Source organism: Orbicella franksi, chromosome 8 (assembly GCF_964199315.1).
Source record: "Orbicella franksi chromosome 8, jaOrbFran1.1, whole genome shotgun sequence".
Taxonomy (NCBI): domain Eukaryota; kingdom Metazoa; phylum Cnidaria; class Anthozoa; order Scleractinia; family Merulinidae; genus Orbicella; species Orbicella franksi.
The window spans coordinates 2,837,527-2,859,625 of NC_138152.1; the positions used below are offsets into that span (position 1 = coordinate 2,837,527).

At 39.3% G+C, this 22,099-nt stretch overlaps 3 protein-coding genes across 3 annotated transcripts; all 3 read right to left on the bottom strand.

Moving 5' to 3' along the window:
- Positions 1 to 425: 425 nt before the first annotated feature.
- Positions 426 to 7,506, bottom strand: LOC145496038 (uncharacterized). The gene is made up of 6 exons (XM_081475653.1): positions 6,902 to 7,506; positions 6,306 to 6,383; positions 5,001 to 5,114; positions 3,194 to 3,307; positions 2,192 to 2,498; positions 426 to 1,498 (listed from the first exon to the last, which is right to left on the bottom strand). The coding sequence occupies exons 1-5, from the start codon at positions 7,224 to 7,226 to the stop codon at positions 2,254 to 2,256; spliced, it is 876 nt and encodes a 291-aa protein (XP_081331779.1). The 5' UTR covers positions 7,227 to 7,506; the 3' UTR covers positions 426 to 1,498; positions 2,192 to 2,253.
- Positions 7,507 to 7,834: 328 nt separating this feature from the next.
- LOC145496074 (uncharacterized) lies at positions 7,835 to 14,808 on the bottom strand. The gene is made up of 8 exons (XM_081475690.1): positions 13,928 to 14,808; positions 13,661 to 13,792; positions 13,013 to 13,172; positions 12,174 to 12,305; positions 11,013 to 11,250; positions 8,844 to 9,226; positions 8,043 to 8,124; positions 7,835 to 7,901 (listed from the first exon to the last, which is right to left on the bottom strand). The coding sequence occupies exons 1-8, from the start codon at positions 14,117 to 14,119 to the stop codon at positions 7,835 to 7,837; spliced, it is 1,386 nt and encodes a 461-aa protein (XP_081331816.1). The 5' UTR covers positions 14,120 to 14,808.
- Positions 14,809 to 15,978: 1,170 nt separating this feature from the next.
- LOC145496077 (uncharacterized) lies at positions 15,979 to 21,879 on the bottom strand. Its single transcript, XM_081475694.1, has 6 exons — positions 21,838 to 21,879; positions 21,212 to 21,303; positions 18,681 to 18,858; positions 17,953 to 18,145; positions 16,942 to 17,165; positions 15,979 to 16,635 (listed from the first exon to the last, which is right to left on the bottom strand). The coding sequence occupies exons 1-6, from the start codon at positions 21,868 to 21,870 to the stop codon at positions 16,516 to 16,518; spliced, it is 840 nt and encodes a 279-aa protein (XP_081331820.1). The 5' UTR covers positions 21,871 to 21,879; the 3' UTR covers positions 15,979 to 16,515.
- Between the last annotated feature and the right edge of the window lie 220 nt (positions 21,880 to 22,099).

Genomic DNA, 22,099 nt, shown 5'->3' on the forward strand with positions numbered 1-22,099 from the left:
CGCTTATGAACATGCCATACACATTGTCGTTAGGGACAAATACTGCAGATATATGGCTTTCCAAATATAGGCTGTGTAAGGCTCCCATGTGTTGAATTGTGGTAAAATGTACAGCCGCCGTCTTTTTTCCTTCATGAAGGATTGTACGAAATTATGTAATTATGTAATTTACCTTTGTAAATGAAACCGACAAGACTGGCATAATAATAAGAAAGAATCCTTACCAGCATCTTTCCACTTTTTTTAAAAAGAAAAAGTCACGACAAAGTTTGAAACCTTACAAAAGTTCCAGTCTTCAGGCGAAGAAAATTTCAAAACAAAAATGGGCCTTGTGTCTCCATGTCACCGTTCTAGTGTAGGTGCTGAGTGTGATTATGCCGTACCACAATAACGCAAATAACAAAACAGTCTCACAAGCTGGTAAACGTAGAAATTGCCACAATTCTTGACGGAGACTAGCCGTCGAAAGAAGCAACAGTCCTCTCCATTGCGAAAACTCTTTCATGTTAACAACCCCCTGCGCTGTATTCGGGTGATCTCCACTAAACCAACCAGGTACATCGGTGTTACAGTGGTGTCGACGAGCGCAGGAGGTTGCCATCTGTCCTCCAGCATTTTCACTGAATCGGTACAGGCTTTTTTGTCGAGAGCGTCGTCACTGTCGCACTGCAGGGAACCGGGATGGCTGACTACAAACGATGTTCTCCGATCGGCCTCATCAAGCAAACGGTAGCAGTAGCATGGATCCGTGAATTGATGATTGAAACAAAGAATTTAAATGGTCTACAGATTTGCACTAGGCCTGCGTTTAACTGTTAGGGTTCTGTAGTAGGAAAAACAAAACAAAACGAAAAAATGCTACTCTAACTGAATAATTAACATACAAGTCATATAAAGGGTTCTCCTAGCAATTTGCAGGTATTTGTATATTTGTACTTAAGTGCGTAAAAAAGCGCTTTGAAATAGAAGTAAGGTGTTGCCTTTGAACACAGCGCAGTGATCTGAAAATGCATGGGCTCTAGATGGAAGAACAAAAAGCATCACAGACGAAAAAACGATAAAAGAGGGTGAAATTGACCCCACGAGAGGATTAGGTAAGAGAGTTAATGCTGAATTTTTATCAGGCTTTAATTTCACAACTGATTAAGTAGTCTGTATAACTGTGATCTTCGTGTCTTTCTCCGCAGTTCGAATATATGATATTTCATATGTTCACTCTATCTACGGGTATATTGAGAACTCACAATGTGACCAGCCCCCAGTTGGCTTGATAGTTCAGTTGGTAGAGCACTGCACCGGTATCGCTGAGGTCATAGGTTCGAATCCCGTTCAGGCCTGAATTTTTTTTCAGGCTTTAATTTCACAACTGCTAAAGTTTTCTGTATAAATATAAAGTTATAGAGTTCTAGCCACACCCAGATTAGCCTACTTCAGGGATTTCCTCCCCAGGCTTCACACATACCTGTCTGGCAATTTACTCCCTCGCATTCATCAATATCTGATAAGCAATACAAAGTTCACCAAAAAATTTCTTTGAAAACTGAGAACTATAACTTGCTAGTCGCATAAAGTAATTTACAGTTCCCAATGGACAATAAAAGTCATTTCTTTAACACCTATAACTGTACCCTCCTATTACGCGTTTTTCTCCCGATGGGACTCCTTTTTGGTCCTAAATTTCAACAGTAGGTAAACTTTATAAAATAACCTTTAACCACCTTTTGACACTGAGTTTAAGCAAAGGTACTTATCGATGTTTTATTCAAACAGGTGCGTGCCATATATTGTTCTCTTTTAAGGAGTTAGTCACCGTCACACTGTCTTTTTAATTAAACAATTCATTTTTTTTTTTCCATCATAGTTTTATCAATGTTTCGCTTGATTTTCCTCAGGATATTTATTCTCAAAGAATGAGTCATTTTAAGTCGCATAGCTTCTAGGTATGTTATTAAATATATTTCATGCTCCCGCATTTCCACTGGGTAGAGACTAGTTCGTTCTGTAACCACATCAGGAGATGAAATCATTTCTGTGGCAGATCCAATTCCTTAAATACCCCCGCAAGCTTCTAATGATAATTTCACCGAGGGCGAATAAGGGAGATGCTCTTTTTCTTGCCGGTAAAAGGAAAAGCCCAGACATCTTTTACTTAATTTCAAAGGGATACATGCATGCAACAAAAACAGCTTACCTGTTTCACATACAGTCCCAGTAAATCCTTTTATACACGTACATTTGTAGCCTAGATGTTCATCAACACAAGTCCCACCATGTTGACAGGGATTTGACGCACACTCGTTGACACCTGAAATAGATTGCCGCAATTCCCAGACATCTTTTACTTAATTTCAAAGGGATACATGCATGCAACAAAAAAAGCTTACCTGTTTCACATACAGTCCCAGTAAATCCTTTTATACACGTACATTTGTAGCCTAGATGTTCATCAACACAAGTCCCACCATGTTGACAGGGATTTGACGCACACTCGTTGACACCTGAAATAGATTGCCGCAATTCATAAAAAAAAATGATTCAAGTTATTTTGTAGATCAAAGCATGTGACCATCTTGTATGCTATGCAGGTAGAGAAGCAATATTTCAAGGAATCAATCGAACCAAGCTCCTATTGCATTGACCCGTTTGTCGAGAGCTGAATTACGTCTTTCCCTAGCCTGAGTCCGGGAAGACTCCTATTTTAAAACGTCGAGGATGCACGGATTTTGGTCCCACTTAGTCTTTTCAGGACCAAACGCAACTGTTTTTTGAAGGCATCGCAAAAGGTATATTTTTGGATGTACTCGAACAAATAATAAAGAGACGCTGTCATTTTTGCTTTAAGTGGTATCTTTAGGGGTCAAATAAAATTCTAGCCACAACTACAAACACAACTAGCCACAAGTATCATCCTCGAACATCCTCGAGTATCCTCGAACTTCTCACATGGGATTCTTCATTCCCTTCCAACCCTCTTCCCCCTCCCCTCTCCCCCGCCTGACTGTGTCTGTCGTCATATCAGGAGACGAGATTCTATGGATCCATCTTGGTGGCAGAACCCAGCTCCAAAATACGTGTAATTTTGCAGGTGGCAAAAAGGGGGATGTACTTTACCTTGGTTGTAAAGGGAAGGACAAAGTGAACAGTTGAAATCTGTATTTATTTAAGAGATATATGCACACCAAAAAAGGCTTACTTGTTCCACAGTGAGGCCCAGCGTATCCAGCTGCACACCTGCAGTTGTAGCTCAAATGTCCGTCAATACAGGTCCCTCCATTATGACAGGGATTTAACACACACTCGTCAACACCTGAAATAGATTGCCGCAATGCATACACAATTATTCAACTCATTTTGTATATGTAACCTCGTCTCACAACTCCCTTATAATGTGACCATCGTGTTAAGAGGGTCTGCATGGTAGCTGTTGAGAATTGATCAAAAATGTTTATAACCATCAAATGACGCGTTTTTAACTGATAACTCAGATTCGAGATCTCCAAACTTTACTGATACCTAAGAAAATGCTGAACATTTAACTGAAAATTCATCCAGAATCTTTTACTACGGTCCCTATATTTGCTTAGTAAATTCCCGGAGTTAAATCCGTTTGATCTAGTCTCCACATTAATAAGCTGATGTCAGTAAAAGTAAAGAAAAAATGTATAGTTCTGTGCTTCCGTGTACCCACAACAGGCATGGGAGTTGTTGTTGTTGTTGTTGTTGTTGTTGTTGTTGTTGCTTTTCATCGTGATTGAGGGTGAAAGTTTATTAACGTTCATCTAATGTATTAGATCACTCTAATAATCCTTTCTTCTCGCTCATTCATTATTCTCCGTAGATTTTTACGAATTTATTTCACCGTTTACACCTCAGTCCTTATTAGTTTTGATTGAGAAGATATATGAAACACTAGAGACTGGTTTTTAGCTCATTTTCAAACACCTTGAAGTTCGTCAAACGTATTCCACCACACGTCGTATTTTTAAACGTCTTCTCGATGTTTGTAAATGTGGTAAAACATGATCGCCCGTGTTTGATATATTAATTCAAATTTCTGGATTTCCGTAATAATAGCCATGTTTTCTAATTGTTGAAGAATTCGAGGGATTCACCGAGTTCTTAATAATAGTGAAGGAATTTTTACCGTGCATAAATAAAGTTTTTCAGCTCAACTTAACTCAACTCAAGTAATCTGATATAGGCCTTTCCACGAATATCCGAGATATTTACAAATATTAAGATATTTAGAAAATTTAGGAGTATATAGAAATATTCATAGTTTTGGTTTTTACTTAGCCCTGTGTTTTTCTCGCTATTTTCCTGAAACAATACTCAGTTCTATACAATGAAGAATCCAGTTCAGCTATTTTCCTAAATGGCGGATGCTAATATCATAGAAGTACCTGAAACTACTTCCACAACTCCTGCTACCTAAAGAAAGGTGTGAAAATTTTAGCCTAAGAGATTCAAAATCGGTTTATTTTTTAAAACAAAAATAAGAAATATTTATAAATTGTGAAGGTGAATTAATCAACATGACACGAGCGTGGGACAAAGAAAAATTCTGAGTCCCCGACAGGAATCGAACCCATGACCTCCCGAACACCGGGCGGGCGGAGGTCATGAAGGTCATGGGTTCGATTCCTGTCGGGGACTCAGAATTTTTCTTTGTCCCAGGCTCGTGTCATGTTGATTAATTCACCTCCACATTTCATTACCGAGCTTAAAATTCCCCATCTATATTAACTTGTTTATAAATTGTTTTTGAGAATTTACTGAAAGATAGTTAGGCAATTTTACGTTATATTTGTGGAAAGGACTACTACGATACTTAAAGTGGACAGTACGAAGACATGTTGCGTTCGTTTCAATGTGCGGTCACGATCTTTGTTAGCTATTTGTTTCTACATCCACCCACACACTTACCCGCTCCTAACTCACTGCAATGAACCTAACTTTACCAGATAACGAAGCAAACATTACTGCGCATCATGACATACTTGTTTCGCATCGGAGCCCAGTCCACCCGGCCAAGCAAAAACATACAAATCCGTCATCGACTATAACACAGGTTCCTCTGTTCTCACAAGTAGAGCTCGCACATTCATCAAAATCTGGCAATAGCAAAAGAGCACAAGTTTAAAGCCGTCGAAGTCTCACAGACTATCTTAAACCATCAACTTTAACATGTTTTAGAGGTGATAAGGAGATTCTTGCGGAAATTCTGGTTCCAGGGTACCGTTCTAGGCTTGTCCGAATTAGAATACAGTGGAGCGGACTTTGAGTCTCAAAAGTCTTCTTAATAGATTTAGAATTTCTTGCTTGTAAGCGATAAAGAGCCCCTTATTTGTCGGTTGAAAGCATAGGTTAAGTATTGAAATATCCGCATGGAGAGCGCTGACAATATAACACGCATTTAAGAAATAGAAAACATGTACCGTGTTTCTATCGAGTTATAGAAAGACGAGTGGAAGTTTGGGAGAACGAAAAATGCTGTGGGAACACAAGCCGCAGGCGAGTGTTTCCACAGCTTTTTCGAGTTCTCCCAAACTTTCACGAGTGTTTCTATAACTTGATAGAAACACGGAGAACATGTTTTCTATTTCTTTTAGAAAACACCTCGACGAAAAGAGGAAAACAACTTGTTAACTTTGATTATCAAAGTGTAAATTCTCTTTGCTCGCGCCATCATTACGTCAACAGCTCGTGCCAGTTCTTGTCTCCATCGAGTTATAGAAACACGATTTTTAACCAATCAGCGCGCGTATTTCCTTAGAACTGTCTTCTAATACCTTATATAGTTAGATTATTGAACAGTGCATCAAGATATAAATCTTATTTTCGATTGTTATAGGAATTAACATTATATTTTACGAACAAGTGGAGCGAGTGAGTGAAATACTGTTTTAACCGTTCGAAAGTAAAACTTATATCCTCAAGCCACCGTGTAATTTTCTTTTTATTCCTGATACTCGTAGATAAATTGACTACTTGCATTTTAAACCGAGAAACAACAAGAAATGACGTCATCAATAACCTTACTAGTGAGGACATGGAAAATACGCCATTTGGGTCCCGAATGTAGTTTCGTAGGAATTTTGCGAGTGGATATTGCCCAGTAAAACGCTCGTGCCTATATATTAAATGTCATTACAAAAGTTGTTCGCCACGTAACTGATTAATAATATGTCTCCATTAACTAGGTGAGATAAATCTTGCACGATCACTTTAACAAAAAGTGCATTTCCGGCAAAATCTGAATCCAGCTTTAATCATCCGGGTTCTCTGAACTCTGAAACACTTACCGTAATCTCGCCAGATTAAAACTAGTTTCCAGTGGAAAGGACTTGACTTTTGGGAGAGGTGAATACCTCGAGCTGAAGCTGCGTAGAATAAATATGCAAATGTTTTTTAGTAGTTTCTTGAAAAGTTACACATATCAACTTGGCAGTGGTAGTAAGGTAGGTATGAATTTCTCGAGAACTATCCGACATGAACAAAATCCCCGGTGCAAGGCCACAGCAAGTTTTCCGCTGTGTCGTCATCATCTGCCGTGGTTAGTTTCCCTTAAATTTCTTTTTTGCTGCAGTGAGCACTTCATCTACGAGATCCAGGAAAGCTTACTTTAGGGTACGATAAAGACAAACTCGAATACACCATGACTTGTATGTGTTGATGCCATTTTTATCACTTCATCGACCAAAGTGCATTTCAAGTTCATCCCTTCTTAGTCTCCCCCACCCACCCACCCCCCTCCAGGGGGTGGTACTGGGACGCTCATCGAAAAATTTGAATTAAATTAACTTCTAAAGGAAACGAACCTGGGCGTTGATTTGACCCGAAAAGACACCACTTAACATGAAACTGACAGCGCAATTGTTGTTATATTGTGGTAAATTACCTCCCCAGGCTCGTCCTTGGTTATCCCGGCGTATGAGAGGGGAGGTGGGTTGGTCTGTAGTCTGCAGTCCCGTCTCAGGATAAATTGGTACTTCAATCGCGATGATTGTACTAGCCTTATCTCGAGCTTGGTACCAGGTCTCCGGCGTCCCAACATTACAAGTGCCTTGTCCATGTTGTTCGCATGAGATAAAATACTTTCCGTTTAAATACACGCCGTGCAGTGTTCCTTCTTCGTCTAATCCGTGAATCGTTAGTAGCCTGTAACTCAGTGCTGCACGGAAACAACAAAGACACAACATCAAAATATCAGCAATGTTAGCCATTTTGCACGAAAATATCTTTTTTCGTTTACATTATCTGACCTGAGAAGCAGACAGTTTGCCAAGGGATAAAACGCTAGAAAAACAGGGAGCTTTTAGAAACAGATGATGTTAAGATTTGAAACCAAATGCCGCTAACTATTCTATTCTATTTGATGGGTTAAACGTAGTAGTTGAAGTAAATGACTATACGCCAATAGTTAGTGTAGTCATGTTTAAAACGAAGGTAACGTTGAACCCCTGATTACGGACCCCATCTGTTTGAGGATCCAGCCCATTACCCCCCCCCCCCCCCAAAAAAAATGGGGATCCTACTGAAAAGTGAATGTCTGAAGAAATCCGAAGGTGGGCCAGCATTTTCTGGTTTCGGTATTTGATTTGGTCCAGAACGTCGTGCCGGTTCGCTCACCTCTGACGGAAAACGCGTGTGCTCTAGCTGGAGACTATATTTGACCTCAGCTACTTACAAACCTGCTTAGCTACTGTAAACGGACATCTTTAATGCATATCTTTCTTAGTCCCTTGATATAAGTGTTAGTGGAGCGTGGTCCGTTGTTTGTTTTACGACAGTGGAATTCATCCTTAATTTCTTGCTTGAGAAAAAGCTAAGGTCAGTTGGTTTCCTTTTTACCTGTCCATTTTTTGCCGTCTGCTGTCACATAACAGTGCGATTTCGTCCTGTTGAAAAACAGAAATAAGATTAAATGATTAAGAAGTACCGATATCTTGATTGGCTTGAAAAAAAAAATTTCTCCTTTGTGAGATGCTAATTTCTTCTGACAATTTATTTTTTTCCAAATTTTTACAATTTTCTCTTACCTTGATTTTTCAGTGTTACAGACAAACAGACGATTGAATTGTGCGTCGACAAGGAAGGCTCTGGAATAAACTACTGGTCTATCTGTAAAGGCAAAAAAAAACAACGTTGCTTAATTATGACGAAACTATCTGTTTATTCATTAACTAAATATTCGTTCGCCCACCATTCATTCACTCACCCACTCACTCACTCACTCACTCACTCATTTCACCTAATATTAATAAAATGTCTCTAATAGCTGCTTAAACCGTTCACTTCATTTCTAACTTCTAAAGGCAGTCCGTTCCATACCCTCGGGGCTGCTCATAGCAATATACATTGCACCGTCATCTGATCGCAAGCTCTAGCCAGATTGTTCCTTGACATACATTAGATCACATGTTGTATCACATAGCATTAAACGTGCTTGTGTGCGCGCGCTGATTGCGTGTCGATGTATGCGTTTAATGTTAATCTGGAACCCAGTTGCCTCACTGCCAAGCGTCAAATTAAGTGAGACCACTGGGGCCCGTTTCTCGAAGTCTCAAAAAGTTTTCGCACACGGAAAGCCATAACAAAATTTCAAACTTTATGATTACAGAGCTGTTTTATTCACATATTCTTAATATGAACAGAGGTTCCCTTCGTACAAGAAGTTTCAGGCGTATAAGCCCTTCTGTTTTTAGATACAGATTGACCTAAAAACGGCTTTGTGGGCCCGAAATGTTTTTGGGGTTTTCAAGAAACGGGCCCCCGGGTTCGACATTAGTTTAATGTATGCCTTGCATGAATGCATGAATGTGCGTTTTAGGTGAACTTACCACCGGTAAGCTTGCAACTGTATTGTTTGATCTCTACTTCACCCATGGCTATAAACTGGGGCCACTGAATCACACTGCCATCAGGAATGTAACAGTTTCTGTACTGGGCGGCTATGTCCGCATCCGAGAGAACCTTATCCCACAAGTTTACTTCCGCCACTTCACCAGTAAATGCTTTCCAATCCTCAAAGCCATCACCTGCCGTCTCTTGACTTTGACCAAGCACCGCCCAACCACCCGGTTTGACCGTGAAATTTTTATTGTTCTTGACATCTTGGGCTTCGAGCTGACCGTCTTTGTAGACTTTGTATTCACCTTGAACGTTTTCCCACGTTATACAAGCGTGATGCCACCTACCATCTGCGAGTTGAACATATCCTTTGCTTTAAAAAGGAAGAAATAAGATGGCGATTAGAGAATAAGATAAGATGGGTACATAAGTCCTCTTTATTAAAGAACTAGCAGTGAGAGAGGCTCTGAGATCGATCATGATCAATATCGGACACTGCGAGAGGTAACAGTGCCCAAGGACACTCCCTATAACGGTCATATGGAGAGGCTCCGCCCGAAAGGGATACCGTTTTCAGGTTTCAGGTATTTAAAAGGGCAGAGTCCACGAAACGTAAACATGCAACGAATGGACCCATATTTTAAATTGTTTATTTTTAATATATATACTGATCGGAGAGAACGGGGGGGGGGTGGGGGGGAATATGAACTAAATTGATTAGGGGATGGTGGGAACGGTACAAAGAAGATTTAGTAATTGCAGATAGAAGGTTTAATTGTATGATTTTCAGTACAATTAATTGTAATATAACAGTATATTACAGTATTTATTATTTTTTCTTTATTATTTATTCTAATTACTTTTTTAGCGCACGGCCCCATAAGCTTAAAGCTTATAGTTTTAATCTTTACAGTGAATAAATAAAGTCTTGATATGATTTGATTTGATCTGATTTGATCTGATTTGATCTGATTTGATCTGATTTGATCTGATTTGATCTGATTTGATCTGATTTGATCTGATTTGATCTGATTTGATCTGATTTGATCTGATTTGATCTGATTTGATCTGATTTGATCTGATTTGATCTGATTTGATCTGATTTGATCTGATTTGATCTGATTTGATCTGATTTGATCTGATTTGATCTGATTTGATCTGATTTGATCTGATTTGATCTGATTTGATCTGATTTGATCTGATTTGATCTGATTTGATCTGATTTGATCTGATTTGATCTGATTTGATCTGATTTGATTTGATTTGATTTGAAGTTCATTTTATTCATTAGGCACTAAATGAAACTAACAAAAAGACTTCCCTTTTTGGTGATTTGTTCATAACACGGGCCAGTTATAAAAGTATGTGGACGGGGGGTGACTTGTTTCGATTAAATGTATACGAAAGGCTTACCTTTTCTGTTAAAAAATAGTGTCGTAAAGGGTAAGGGGTCAATTCGGGGCGGAGCCTCCCCGTATAGAAGTTTACAGAGTCCCCCCGGGTAACAATGATTTCCAAAGACCTCTGAAAAGTACATTTTTCAATTCCTTACCGGCCACCACACAAGCATAGTGTACAGAAAAACTGACTGAAACACCTGGGTTGTCATCATGCGCAAAACATCATTGTTTTACATACGTATATGTTTGTTTTATGAAAACATTGTTAAAGAGATCGCGCCCTGCTCAACCGATGGTATACGATACTTTTTTTTTCCACTCTCTTATCTTCCCTTTTTGCTCTTCTCTCTGCACATTTTTTATCGCACGAAGTGATTTCAAGGCCTTTAGGAGTCGTGAAATCAAAGTACATATGGGTGATCACTTACATTTCTTGCAAAAAGTTCGGACGATTTCAATTTCGGACTAAAAAAATGTCCGACAGTAAAACCGTCCGAAATTTTGGCCGAGCTCTCCTTGGTATGTTTATGGAAATAAAATCAAGCGCGTATACTTTTCTAGAAGTCGAACCACAGTTGTTTCTTAGGAAAGGGTTTCCATCTTTTGTGGTATATACTAAAACAATTATTCACCGAAGTGGAGGTGAAAGTGATGGGTATTATTTTACCTCCACTTCGGTGAATAAGTGTTAAATATGGACTGTTTAAGGAATTTTCGTTTTCATAATAGATCAGATGAATTCCTAGAATAAAATGTCACCTATATGTTTTGAAACCAATCTTGAACTTGACTTTGTCGGCATACAAATAGACCACAATAGCACGGCCATGTGTCTCTGCGTAGCTGAAAAGACAGTAGCGTTTTTCGGTTTTCGATAGATCTAGAAGAGCTTTTACTAAAAAGCATAGCGATAACTTGCTAAGTTCAGTTGAGATGGCGTTTTCTACTTTAGCGTAGTTCATGATCGACTGCGGTTCTGGAAAAACCATTCGGCTCTCTGAAAAGAAAGAGAAGAATAATACTTTTAGATTACCGTACCCAGATTCGCAATTAGCCAATCAGGAGCCGTGTCTACTGTGCTGATATCCTGCGATATCAAGTCACTGACCTGATATGGCTATTATCATGCTTACTTGACCGAAGCTGGGCACGGTAAATACCTTATCGTACCTTTTTGTACGCTTCAGTGGTATATCAGGCCCGTTTGGTTTCGCCAACGGTACTTTGGCTTGACTACGTCTCGCCAAGGTACGAACCATGTTCGACCAAACTCGCCTGATATGCGGTCGAAGCCTGCCAAAAAAGTACGATTAGGTATATTGATCAAGCACTCTGTCCTCGCTCACACAATTACTGAGATTATGCTCAAAATGCATTTTTACAATAACTGTCTAATTTCTCGCTCTCTGATTGGCTCATTTTTATCATTATTAAGAGTGCAGATGGATAAAATTTTAATTTATACAAGCTTTCAAGTTCAACTTTTAGCTGTCAAACTGGCAACGTTTTAACTAATGAGATTTTATGGACTTTTTTAAGCAGCCAAGAGCCACATTTCGCGTATTCAAACTCGGTCGTTGTGTAATAGTATAGTATCCTCCCGTCGTGAGCTTGGGCCGTCTGTGCATGAAATGACTCGACTCATTTCTGCGTATTTTGGAGAACGCGAACGACGTCGGCTAATTTTTTGTATCTTTAATGGAATTGAACGCTGGTATTACATATTTAGTTTGAGCAATTTCTGGGACCGATAGGCGCACTAGACAATTGCGAAATTAGAGGGTAAAATATAAGTTCATTTTTTTACTAGGCATTGTCCTCGCTGAGTTGCCGTCGTTATTGCTTAATTTCCCTAACAACTCTCTGGCGATGGACTGGAGTAAGTGTACTTCGAATGAGTGATGATAGACAGAGACAAACCTTGTGGAGTAAAACACCATATAGCGCCGTCTATGGTGTCGTCAAAGCAACATCCTTTGTCTTCACATTGTTTCCTAGAAGTCCCCGGAAAACCACAATCTCCACGATTCTGAGGCGCAACATAGCATCTTCCTGTCAATAAAACCGCAATGAAATAAAGCGGCTTTCTTTCAGTTGAGTTTTGTAATAGAAGGAAACCCAAGTAATCTCTCGAACTGGCCATTCACAGAGTACATAGGCAGTCCAGTGAACCAATCAAAACTCCAAACAAATGCATGGCGTTGACGCTGAACGTGGCAAAACGTGTGTGACTGAATCTTGATTCGTTTGGTTTTGCTTCTGATTGGATGAAAAAGTGACGCGAGTTCTTTTAAGCCAATGACTGTTAAATTGCATTGTCCAAAGATCCATTTTTAATAAAATAATATAAACAACGTTTATAGTTACATTTAGAGCACGAGGGTAAAGTCCACCTTCTATGAGAGGAAAGTCGACCAACGGGGGGAGGGTCGGCCACTGAGGGGGAAGTCAACCTCAGCTAAGAAAAAAGTCCAAGAGGACAGAGGAGGGGTACACCTGCGAGAGGGGGAAGTCTACCTTTTCCGAGGGGAGGGTAGGCCATGATTACAGTCATCATCATCATTATCATGATCATCGTCGTCGTTGTCGTCGTCGTTGTCGTCGTCGTCGTCTTCGTCATCGTCATCCATTCCGCGAACTATACTTCATACATAAGCATGGCCTTTCCGCTCAAGTGAACAAAAACATTAAATTCATCTACAGCCCTTTCTCCCCTCTTAACACTAGGCATCCTTAGCACATGATGTACAGCTACTCACCAGAACTCTTTTCCACCACTTTTCTTCCGTACAGCTCAACGCGCATACAGAAGTTATAAGATGATTTGGCCAAAGGAACGAAAGAAATCTCTGTGGCTGTAATTGGCTTCATAAGATGATGTTTGATCATAATGTGCCTCTGAAAATTCCCAAGAAATTCCTGTAAAAAATGAGGTAGAAAAAAGCTTCTTATGAACAAGAAAGTGAACGGTGAAATCTATGAATAAATTACATTTATTATTTTCAAATTATAATTATTCCTGACCAGTCTTTAGTCTCTTCTCTGAATTGTGTTAATATGAGACTTGACAAGCAGCTCACTTTCCCAAAATCATATGGTCATAACAATCATTTGCACCTAAAATCTCTCTTAGAACAGGCACGTTTTCGTGCAATTTCAAGAGGATGCAGTCAGCAAAGTGCAAATTGGAAAATATAATTATATGTGCAAAGCCCACTCTGTCACATTTCCCTCTTGCTTGATCTTCTCTCACACTCCACGGTCAAAGGCTTAGGGTTCAGAAGAACGCTTGCCGAAAAATGTTTGGTTAATTGGAACCATGTTGATCACAGAACGCTTGGTAGCCTCATAAACTTAACATATTGTTACACATGAAACAGTGAATGAGTGGCATAGCCTCTTATTACCTTAGTCATTCCATTCTCTTTGTATTCTGTCCAATAATCCGAATCTTCCAGTGGGTACATTACAACATATGACGTCACGCAGTAAAGCCTATAACCGCTCGCATACATGGGATATCTACACTGTGACGATACCTGCGTATAAAAAGGTATATTTGTCATCTCCCAGGTCACTAGTAAGTAGGTTTCCTTTTTTTCTACCCCAGCCTCCTCCGCTCGGACAATCGAGCACTTTACGTAGCGAATACCAGCGGATTAAGAGCGACTCACCGCGGAGATCACGTGACTAGTGACCAAGTCTACTACAAGCCAATATTCTTCACTTTGTTGTGGTGCGCACCAGGCTCCCACCCCTAACGGTAACATGAGCTGGAGGTTTAATCGAACATTGGAAGCTACAGAACGTGAGCCCATGTTGGACGACGAATCTAGCTGGTTGTCAGTAATTTCTCCAGATTCCATTCCTAAGGGAGGATCTAGGAAAAAGAAAACATCTAATTATTAAACAGTTGGATGAAATGATGAACGGCTGTCATTAGCGCGTAATTTTTCAAAAAATTTGTAGATCATGCCTGTATATGTTTTGTAAGTGCCTTATGAGACCCCGCTTCTATGAAAACAGGACAGAGGATGACTAAGCGATAGTTACGTTACAAATGTATTTTCCCACCCGTACTTTCCCATTTGTATTTCTAAGTTTCCTTTTCATCCGCTTTTAAAGTTGTTTTTTTAAACGAGATATTTAGAATTTTTATTTAGTAGTCATAACTTAAGCAAGGCCCCTGTTGACTTGACGTCTTGACTGCTGTCACTGGTTGATAGCTCGAATTAGGTGTTTTAACCTCCTAGCCACTCCATAAATCTTAAAACTTCAGGTTAGATTTTGTTCAGATCGCCCTTAACCTCTTTACCTCCTCTTATTAGCCCAAAGAGAGGATATCACAAATATTTTAAGATTGTGAAAGCTCACATTTTCATTGCAAACCCTCTATGCGATCCTGTTTGAGAATGTCAAGCGCCAGGCTAACCAAGTATGTCCTTTTACGAGGTAAAAAATTTGAGAATTTAAGCATAGTTTACGATTATGGTGTTCGCGTGAACGGAATAAGAGAGGTGGGTTGCGTGAAAAATTACGTTGTTACCTCCAAATACCCCCCCCCCGCTCCCCCCCCCCACCTTGCAGTCCCATCTAGTTACAACTTGTCTCGCGAACTGAACACGAGAACCACATGAAAGTATTAGAAGCAACGAAGTCACATAACGAAATCAAAAAAGCTTAAAGTGCAATGAAAACTTATCGTATTAGTGCCTCACAAAGGGGTAGCGAATAGTAAATCCAAGACTGCGAGAAGACGAAACATACGTTTTGCGAGCCCGAGAATTTCGAAGCCTTGAAAATAGGGATCGAGACTCCGAGACACCGTTTCAAACGGAAAAAAAATGAGACTGCGAGATCTTAGAAATTGGACAAAAATTCTGCGAGACGCGTATTTTTTTCCATTCCATGCTCCTTTTTTGGAACTGTCGATGTTAGTCTTGCCTTCAAACGAAAACAGTTGCTTTTCCGATGAACACCCATAAACCTCAAATCTAAATCCAATTAATCTGTTCGAAAATCTGGGGCTGATTCTGAGCCAACGCGTTGTCAGCGGCGTCCTTAGAAGTGCTGTCAACAAGGCTTTCTCTAAAGCACCAATTGTGACGTAAACCTGTAAGACAACAATAAATGTTTGTTTACTTTCAATTAATTCTTTTGGCTTTTGACTAAAGTTCTCATAATAAGTTATCTTCATTTTTTTTACTGTTATCATAGATTTGGCGTAAATCTACGGCAACCTTTAAGCCAATACATTTGAGGTCACCAATCTAGTTGGCAAAAACCAAACAAGAACCCGCAAAGAACTTACTACCAGGTATAGATCAAGCTTGTTCCGATACAAAAGTGTCAAAGAAGCCGTGTTTAGTTCTCATGTCTAGAAGCATTAACTCGCCTCCTCTCTCACCCCCACCCCTCCACCCCAACCCAATCCCCCTTATCTCAGAAGGATACCCAGTTAAACTCTTTTGCGAGGAGACTCACTGTGAAGGTAAAGTGTCTTATAATTACCAAGCGAGGATGATCAATAAGAGATTAAAATCCCCAATAAAAAGGGGTCTTATTTTCAAGGTAACCCCTCCTAAGTTATTTTTGGATCAGTCCCGGTACTAACAGTCCCAGGAAAGTCTAGATGTATAGCCAATTCTGTGACGCAATTTTTTCTCACGTGATTAGCCCAAGTGGCTTTACCCATTTTCAACCTCGACGAAAACATCCACGCAACGCGCGCGGCATTAATATCGTCGACCAAACTGGATACCATGTCTAAAAATAACTTGAAAGGAATTACTTGGTAGATAAAGCTTATACCATGTTCAAATGTTGATGTTTATAGTGGTCGATGCGCTTAGCTACACCTAGCTAGTTCACAAGCATGCCACTTAAACTGAAAGAAACAATATATATCAACTAAACATATTAGGTTTAAAAATCCCAACTGGCGGGATAACGCAGACCAGTTGGCTACTTACAAGCATGACTGAGGAGGTGAACTAGGGTCTACTGTGAAACAACTCCAGCTTAGTGGTCAGAGCGGGACTTTTCAAGTCCAACGCGCTAACCACTCTGCCACGCTACCTCCTGCCTCCTGCCTCCACGCTTCCTCCTTAACTATCATTAGCCTTCATCCTTTCTTAGCCTTTCCCAATTGCAAGAACACAACCGAGCGTTAAAACCTGAACGCGAAAAAAAGAAGGTGCAGGAGTTTCCCATACTAAAGGACTTGCAAATTTCAATTTGTTCTCAGCCTGCTTAATTAAGATCAGTGTGTCACCTTAATATTCTTGTTACTGTAGTCTTTCCAGAGATGCCCATCATTGCTCGATGTGATTTGCATCCATTCAATCGGCGCCTTTGAATTCGGATGACCTTGAGCTGATATCTATCAAATATATAATAACTGTAAGACGAGCGTTGTTAGTTATCATTAAAACGATAAAATGTCATCCAAGTCATTCAGTTAATTATAGATCATTTATGCTGAAGTTCTAAAATGGAAAGAATTGATATCTTGAAGTAAACACAAGTAATTTTTTCGCTAAAGCCAGAGCTTGAAAGCGTGTTTGAAAAATGTTTATAGGAATATATCTCGCTTAAGTACGGAAATCTAACACACAGACCATAAAGCCGCTGGGTTTTTCACAAATAACATTGTACTTTATTTGCACGTTTTTCAGGTTTATCTTACCATTTTGATGTCTTTAAGACTTCTGAAGTCGACCTGAACGTACTGCCTTCGGTCATGTGAAGAGAGACCGGCAGCTGGTGCCCAGTACTCCTCTCTATGTAATCCGGCGCCGTATGGCTCTTGACCAACTTTATGACTGAGTATTTGGAACACTGAGGAGACAATCAGCTGGCTTTCTTTGATGCTTCCGTCTGTCATCCCCAAGGGACCAAAGTTCTCACAGTCTGAAGAATTTAAATTAAGATATACGGGTTACTGACCAACCTTGAGGTCAAGATGGCTGGATATTGGCCAAGCTCTTTTTTTCATGTTTATGGACCGAGACGGAGTCGAGATCTATAAACGCGCACACAGCAGAACGAGCAGAAGCCAATTTCCAGCCATCTTGACTGAACAAACTTTGTCAATAAGGGATTTATTACATTTTCTTGTGGGACACAGCGCGTAATCCCAAGGAGTTGCCAAGATAGCGCCATCTTGACCCCTCGGGTAACCAATCACAGCGCAGGGATTCGATTCATCTTGCCCACTCACGGAACTAGCCGTATAATAAAAATAAGTAGCGTAAGTATTTCCTCGTTTTATTGTCTTTTAGGTTTTGTTGCGTTTGTTTGCTAGTTTCTTTGTTTCTTTGTTGTTATGGAAGGTGTTTAGAACAGCGCATGCCTTAAAATTTTAGAGAAAGGAAGCACTATATAATTTGCGAAACTTTGCGAAAAAAGTAGTATCTTTGAAAACGTTGGATTGAAAACGAAAAATGGAAGTACCTGGGCGCAATACAAGTACAATAAAGGGTGTTATAGCAGATACGGTTTTACATCATGTGTTCAATGAATTGCCTCCGCTATGATTGGTATTGCACTTTGAGTTCATTACAGCGCCAGAAAGCACACGTCTTACATCACTCAAGTACTGCATTGAGTTAAAGTGGACCATAATAGTGTACACAAGCTACGGGAACAAAAAAAAATATGCCGACTGCCGGAAAAAGGCTATGTTTTGTTGTCTAACCTGGGTTATACACCAATATTTCAAAGTTTCTGTAGGTGTGGAGACTTTGAGAGCACCCTTCAATTCCTCTTTGGTACAAAAGATCCACGCGACCTGCTGACGTACTCTCCTTTCCATTCGGCACGCGGTCTTGTTTCATCACGAGAAGCCTAATGTCGAGGTTGATGTTTTCAGACTTCTTGAAAGACGAAAACTAAACGCAATACCAAAAAAAATTAAGTTTTGATAATTGTCAACAAAGTTGCTAAAGGAATCTGGAATTGATTTCGTTTTGCTTCGGGTCGTTCTTTGGTTGGATTGAAAGTAATTTTACTGTTCAAGTTTAAGATTTGTTCGATTTCTCACAGAAAGTTGTAGTCTTAGTCGGACTGCTATGAATTTGTTGTTTTGTAGTGACAGCTGCGTCACCAAGCAACATGAGATTACGTGACTTGTTGGTGTCTCCAGTCTGAGTTATTTTTGGCCACATATAGGATTCCTCAGGAATATCCTAACACTTTGAACTTAAACTTTTCAGCGGAGGAGGTCAGAATCTTTCATACTACACAGGGTATGTCAAGCGATCTTTCCCCCAAAACTTTTGTATTTCGGGTTCGTCACGCGATCTTTCCACCCTGAACGACTGCTCGACAAGTACATGGATTGTTTCGAGCTCCATTTTCGATTTGATAAACCTTAGAAAACGTATTACAGAATTTGAAGACATCTGATTTACTACGGTTGCTTACCTGGAATACCAGACGGCCAGTGTTGTTACGAACTGAAGATAGCTCAACGGACCCGGACCTGGTGAAAGTTCCTTGGTAAACCAGGAAGTAAGGAAGGTTAAATGTCATTGTCAATGCCTGGATATCCTTTTTGTTGTTGTTTGTATCGTGACAATCCACATGAAGAGTTGCGTTTTCTCTGGAATAAATCGAAGCGATAAAAAGTTCCCACTGCTCAAAAAAGCACACCTTCGAATAAGCTGTCATTTGAAGTAAGCCCTTCTCCCCCCCTCCCCGATGATGCATTACCTTTTTTGCTTGAACATTAGTTATTAACTCAGGATCAGCAGGTTACTATTTAGCATGGTACCACGTGCATTTATAATGTGATTGTCTGAAGCAGATTTACTATTTTCATATGGCTCATGAAGACAGACTGTATGAAAAGTCCCACATTCTGTCTAAAGTCCGGTCATATGTCTAGTATCTGGATGGAGTGACATTAATATCCAAGAAGGATAATGATGCAAGTGGTAGTCTGTATCAGTCACTAGGACTATGTGTAGTCTAATAATAATCTTCAATTATATAAGACCTGAAAGTGTTTGAAGTGTGTTAAAATATGTTTATAGTATATTCCAACCAGGTTTTAGCCAGGATTTGAACAGTTGGTGAACCAATTTTTTTTTTTAAAACAGTTATTTGATAATGAGCATCTTAACAATCACCCTTGTAACAGGGAGCTTTAGGGAAACATAGTAGTCGGCCAGTTCAGAAAGCTTCCGTTTGAATAGTGTGGAGTTTGCAGAGTCAAGGTGTATGGACTGTATTTTCTAGCTCAAATTTTAAATATTGGGACTAGCTGCTGAGTTTTAGGAATATTTTATATTTTAATATTGTATTTATCTTAGCGAATAATTATAGTAATTGTAAGTAGTAATGTTATTGTAAATAGTTGTGCGTTTTTGTCATGAGCCCCTGGCTCGGGAGACTGGGCAACCACTCCCTACGTTTACGACTTAAAATAAAGTTACCTTACCTTACCTTACCCCCACCCCCTCCTCCATCGTTCTGCACTAAATTAGAGGGTGAACAATGATGATACTTAACCATTATGTAAACAAATCGCTAAAGCTTGTCGTGGGAAAGAGACATTTGTTTTCTTTTGTGAAGCCCATTAGGAGGAGTCTGAATATCACACGTCCCGTTTACTTTTGCTTAAATATCCCGCATCTCGTTTATTTAATATTTCAAACATTAGCAACTTTCCTTCTTTATATCCCGAGATATCTGTGCTCAGTACTTAGTAATTGGTGAATTCTTTGTCAAAACTTTGAGTTTTTAACCCGCGTCGCAGAAGAAGCATTCAATACATCGAGCTCAAACTCCCTGGAACAGTTAATCGTACTGTGTCCTCAGTTCAATATTCAGAACTAATGCTTTTGTAGCACCATCAAAAATTGTATCGCTTATGCTGCTGAGGCATATTGCAAACAAAGATTGTAAACAAAGGTATATTGTAAACAAAGATTTTCATATTCTCTGGCTATTTTCCATTCTAAAACACAACAGTGGGCAGGCATTATAATTCAATGTAGCTTACAAAAAGCTGTGGCTATTACAAATATTCTCACGCGATGTCTTAATGAGTGTATGTGATTGGTCAGTTTTTCAAAATCTGCATTAGAGATCAACTTGGTAGAGTTCGAAGTTATCTGTATTTGATTCCTTGATATTGTCTTGAATTACAATGAACGAGTTTATCCGTTGAAACTATTGTGCACCCTTCAAACAATTTTACTCCCACTGCGAGTTATAATAAGAGTGTTTTAATTTACTTTCTAACCTAACAATGTATTTATCTTTGTATGTAAATGATTTCAGCACAGCTATAGTCTGCTCTTTGCAGTTGGACAATGATTTCAGTTGTCTTGAAGAAGAAACAGAAACGTTGCGAAACAGCTGCTGCAAACCAGACTGCCAGATTGTTTTTAAAACTTAGGAATCAATTTTCGCTCTTACAATTTTACGTATCACTCACGTATTTTGCGGTAACCTTTGAAATACAGAAGTGTTTTTAAGAATCCAGCTCTATCGCTGACAATGCTTCATAAAACATTCCTGACCCATTTCTTTCAGGCAAGGGGAAAACAAATAATCTTGGTAACAGTGGTTGTACAAAATCAGGATAGTTATTCACAGAAAAGGATCCGTTTGTATTCTCTTTTTATCGGTATTATTCAGCGTGAAACTTCGAAGAAAAGAAGACGACACATGATCCTAAATCTTAGACAGAGCTTGATACAACCAAGGCAGCAGCTGGTAACTGACGCGTCAATACTTTCAGCTTTTTGCACGAACTTATGAAGAACTACAATGACTTCAGAAAAGCAGTTTTTTTGCAATACTTTTTTAACATTTATTTAGTTGCAGGTGCCCTGCAAAGTGTCCAACAATATACTGTCTCGCGTCGGTCTATATTTCCTGGCTATATTAATTGCATCTACGATTTCTGCCTTGAATTTTCCGGCCTTATTCCGACAGCAACTTACCCCGGAATGAGAGGCTGCTGTGTTGTGATCGATAGTTTGACGTGCAAGTCATCTGTCCCCTGCCACATATGCTGAGCTGTCACCTGCAGCACCTAAACGAAACATGCTTTTATCAAAAGGTATACGAATCCAAAAATAGGAAATCTTACTTTTTTTATGCCACATTAATTCTTGCTTTGTGCAAAAATAAGTTAAAATGTGCCATATCCAAGCATTTCGTTGGTTAGAAAAACAATTTTGCGGCATGCACCTATAGGAAATGTCAACCCATGCATACTTTTTGTAATATTAGAACTTGAAGTATTTCGTCTGTCTCATTCGCTGAAAAATCAAAAGTTCCCTGTGTGCTTTCTGAAAGTAAGTGATCTGCATTTGCATTTATCCAGGAGATTTACAGAAGTTAAATTAATTTGTCTGGAACAGTGCCGCAAACCTTTGCGGTTCGCTATGACTGATTCGTTACGTTGAATTGAACTGTAAACTTTAATAAATTCTTGTTAATTTCTTTGGAAATTGTTGATGGTTGCTAAACCGATTTGTTTTTAGCGACGTAAAATTCCTTATCTTGGCTTAAAAAGGAATAATTTTGTCTATATTGAAAGCAATAAAACATGGAAAAAACTCACGTGAAAGACGAGTAATCCAAAAATTGCAAACATGATTTTACACGGTCCTTTCTGGAATGGGAGTCAATTGGGTTTATTCTTGAGACTTAAATTATTAAACTAGATGACTACACCCATGGAAACAATTTACTGAAATGGTGACAATCCATTAATCCTGTCAAAGGACTTTTTAAGTGAACAGAGCGATTCGTTAATTATTTACTTGTCGTGTAAAATAAACCCTAGCGATTCAATTGTATTTATTTTCTCATCTTTCTTCCCA

Bases quoted from the DNA above. Each gene is read 5' to 3' on its own strand.
- LOC145496038 (XM_081475653.1), bottom strand. From the start codon at position 7,226: ATGGCTAACATTGCTGATATTTTGATGTTGTGTCTTTGTTGTTTCCGT. The intron at 6,384-6,901 runs GTAATTTACCAC...TATTCTACGCAG, and splicing joins CCAAGGACGAGCCTGGGGAG to CTTCAGCTCGAGGTATTCAC. The intron at 5,115-6,305 runs GTAAGTGTTTCA...TGCTATTGCCAG, and splicing joins TTTAATCTGGCGAGATTACG to ATTTTGATGAATGTGCGAGC.
- LOC145496074 (XM_081475690.1), bottom strand. From the start codon at position 14,119: ATGGAATCTGGAGAAATTACTGACAACCAGCTAGATTCGTCGTCCAAC. The intron at 13,793-13,927 runs GTGAGTCGCTCT...TTTTATACGCAG, and splicing joins CTAGTCACGTGATCTCCGCG to GTATCGTCACAGTGTAGATA. The intron at 12,306-13,012 runs GTGAGTAGCTGT...TTTTATTGACAG, and splicing joins AGTGGTGGAAAAGAGTTCTG to GAAGATGCTATGTTGCGCCT.
- LOC145496077 (XM_081475694.1), bottom strand. From the start codon at position 21,870: ATGTTTGCAATTTTTGGATTACTCGTCTTTCAC. The intron at 18,859-21,211 runs GTAAGTTGCTGT...GATTTATTCCAG, and splicing joins CAGCAGCCTCTCATTCCGGG to AGAAAACGCAACTCTTCATG. The intron at 16,636-16,941 runs GTAAGATAAACC...TATATTTGATAG, and splicing joins GTCTTAAAGACATCAAAATG to ATATCAGCTCAAGGTCATCC.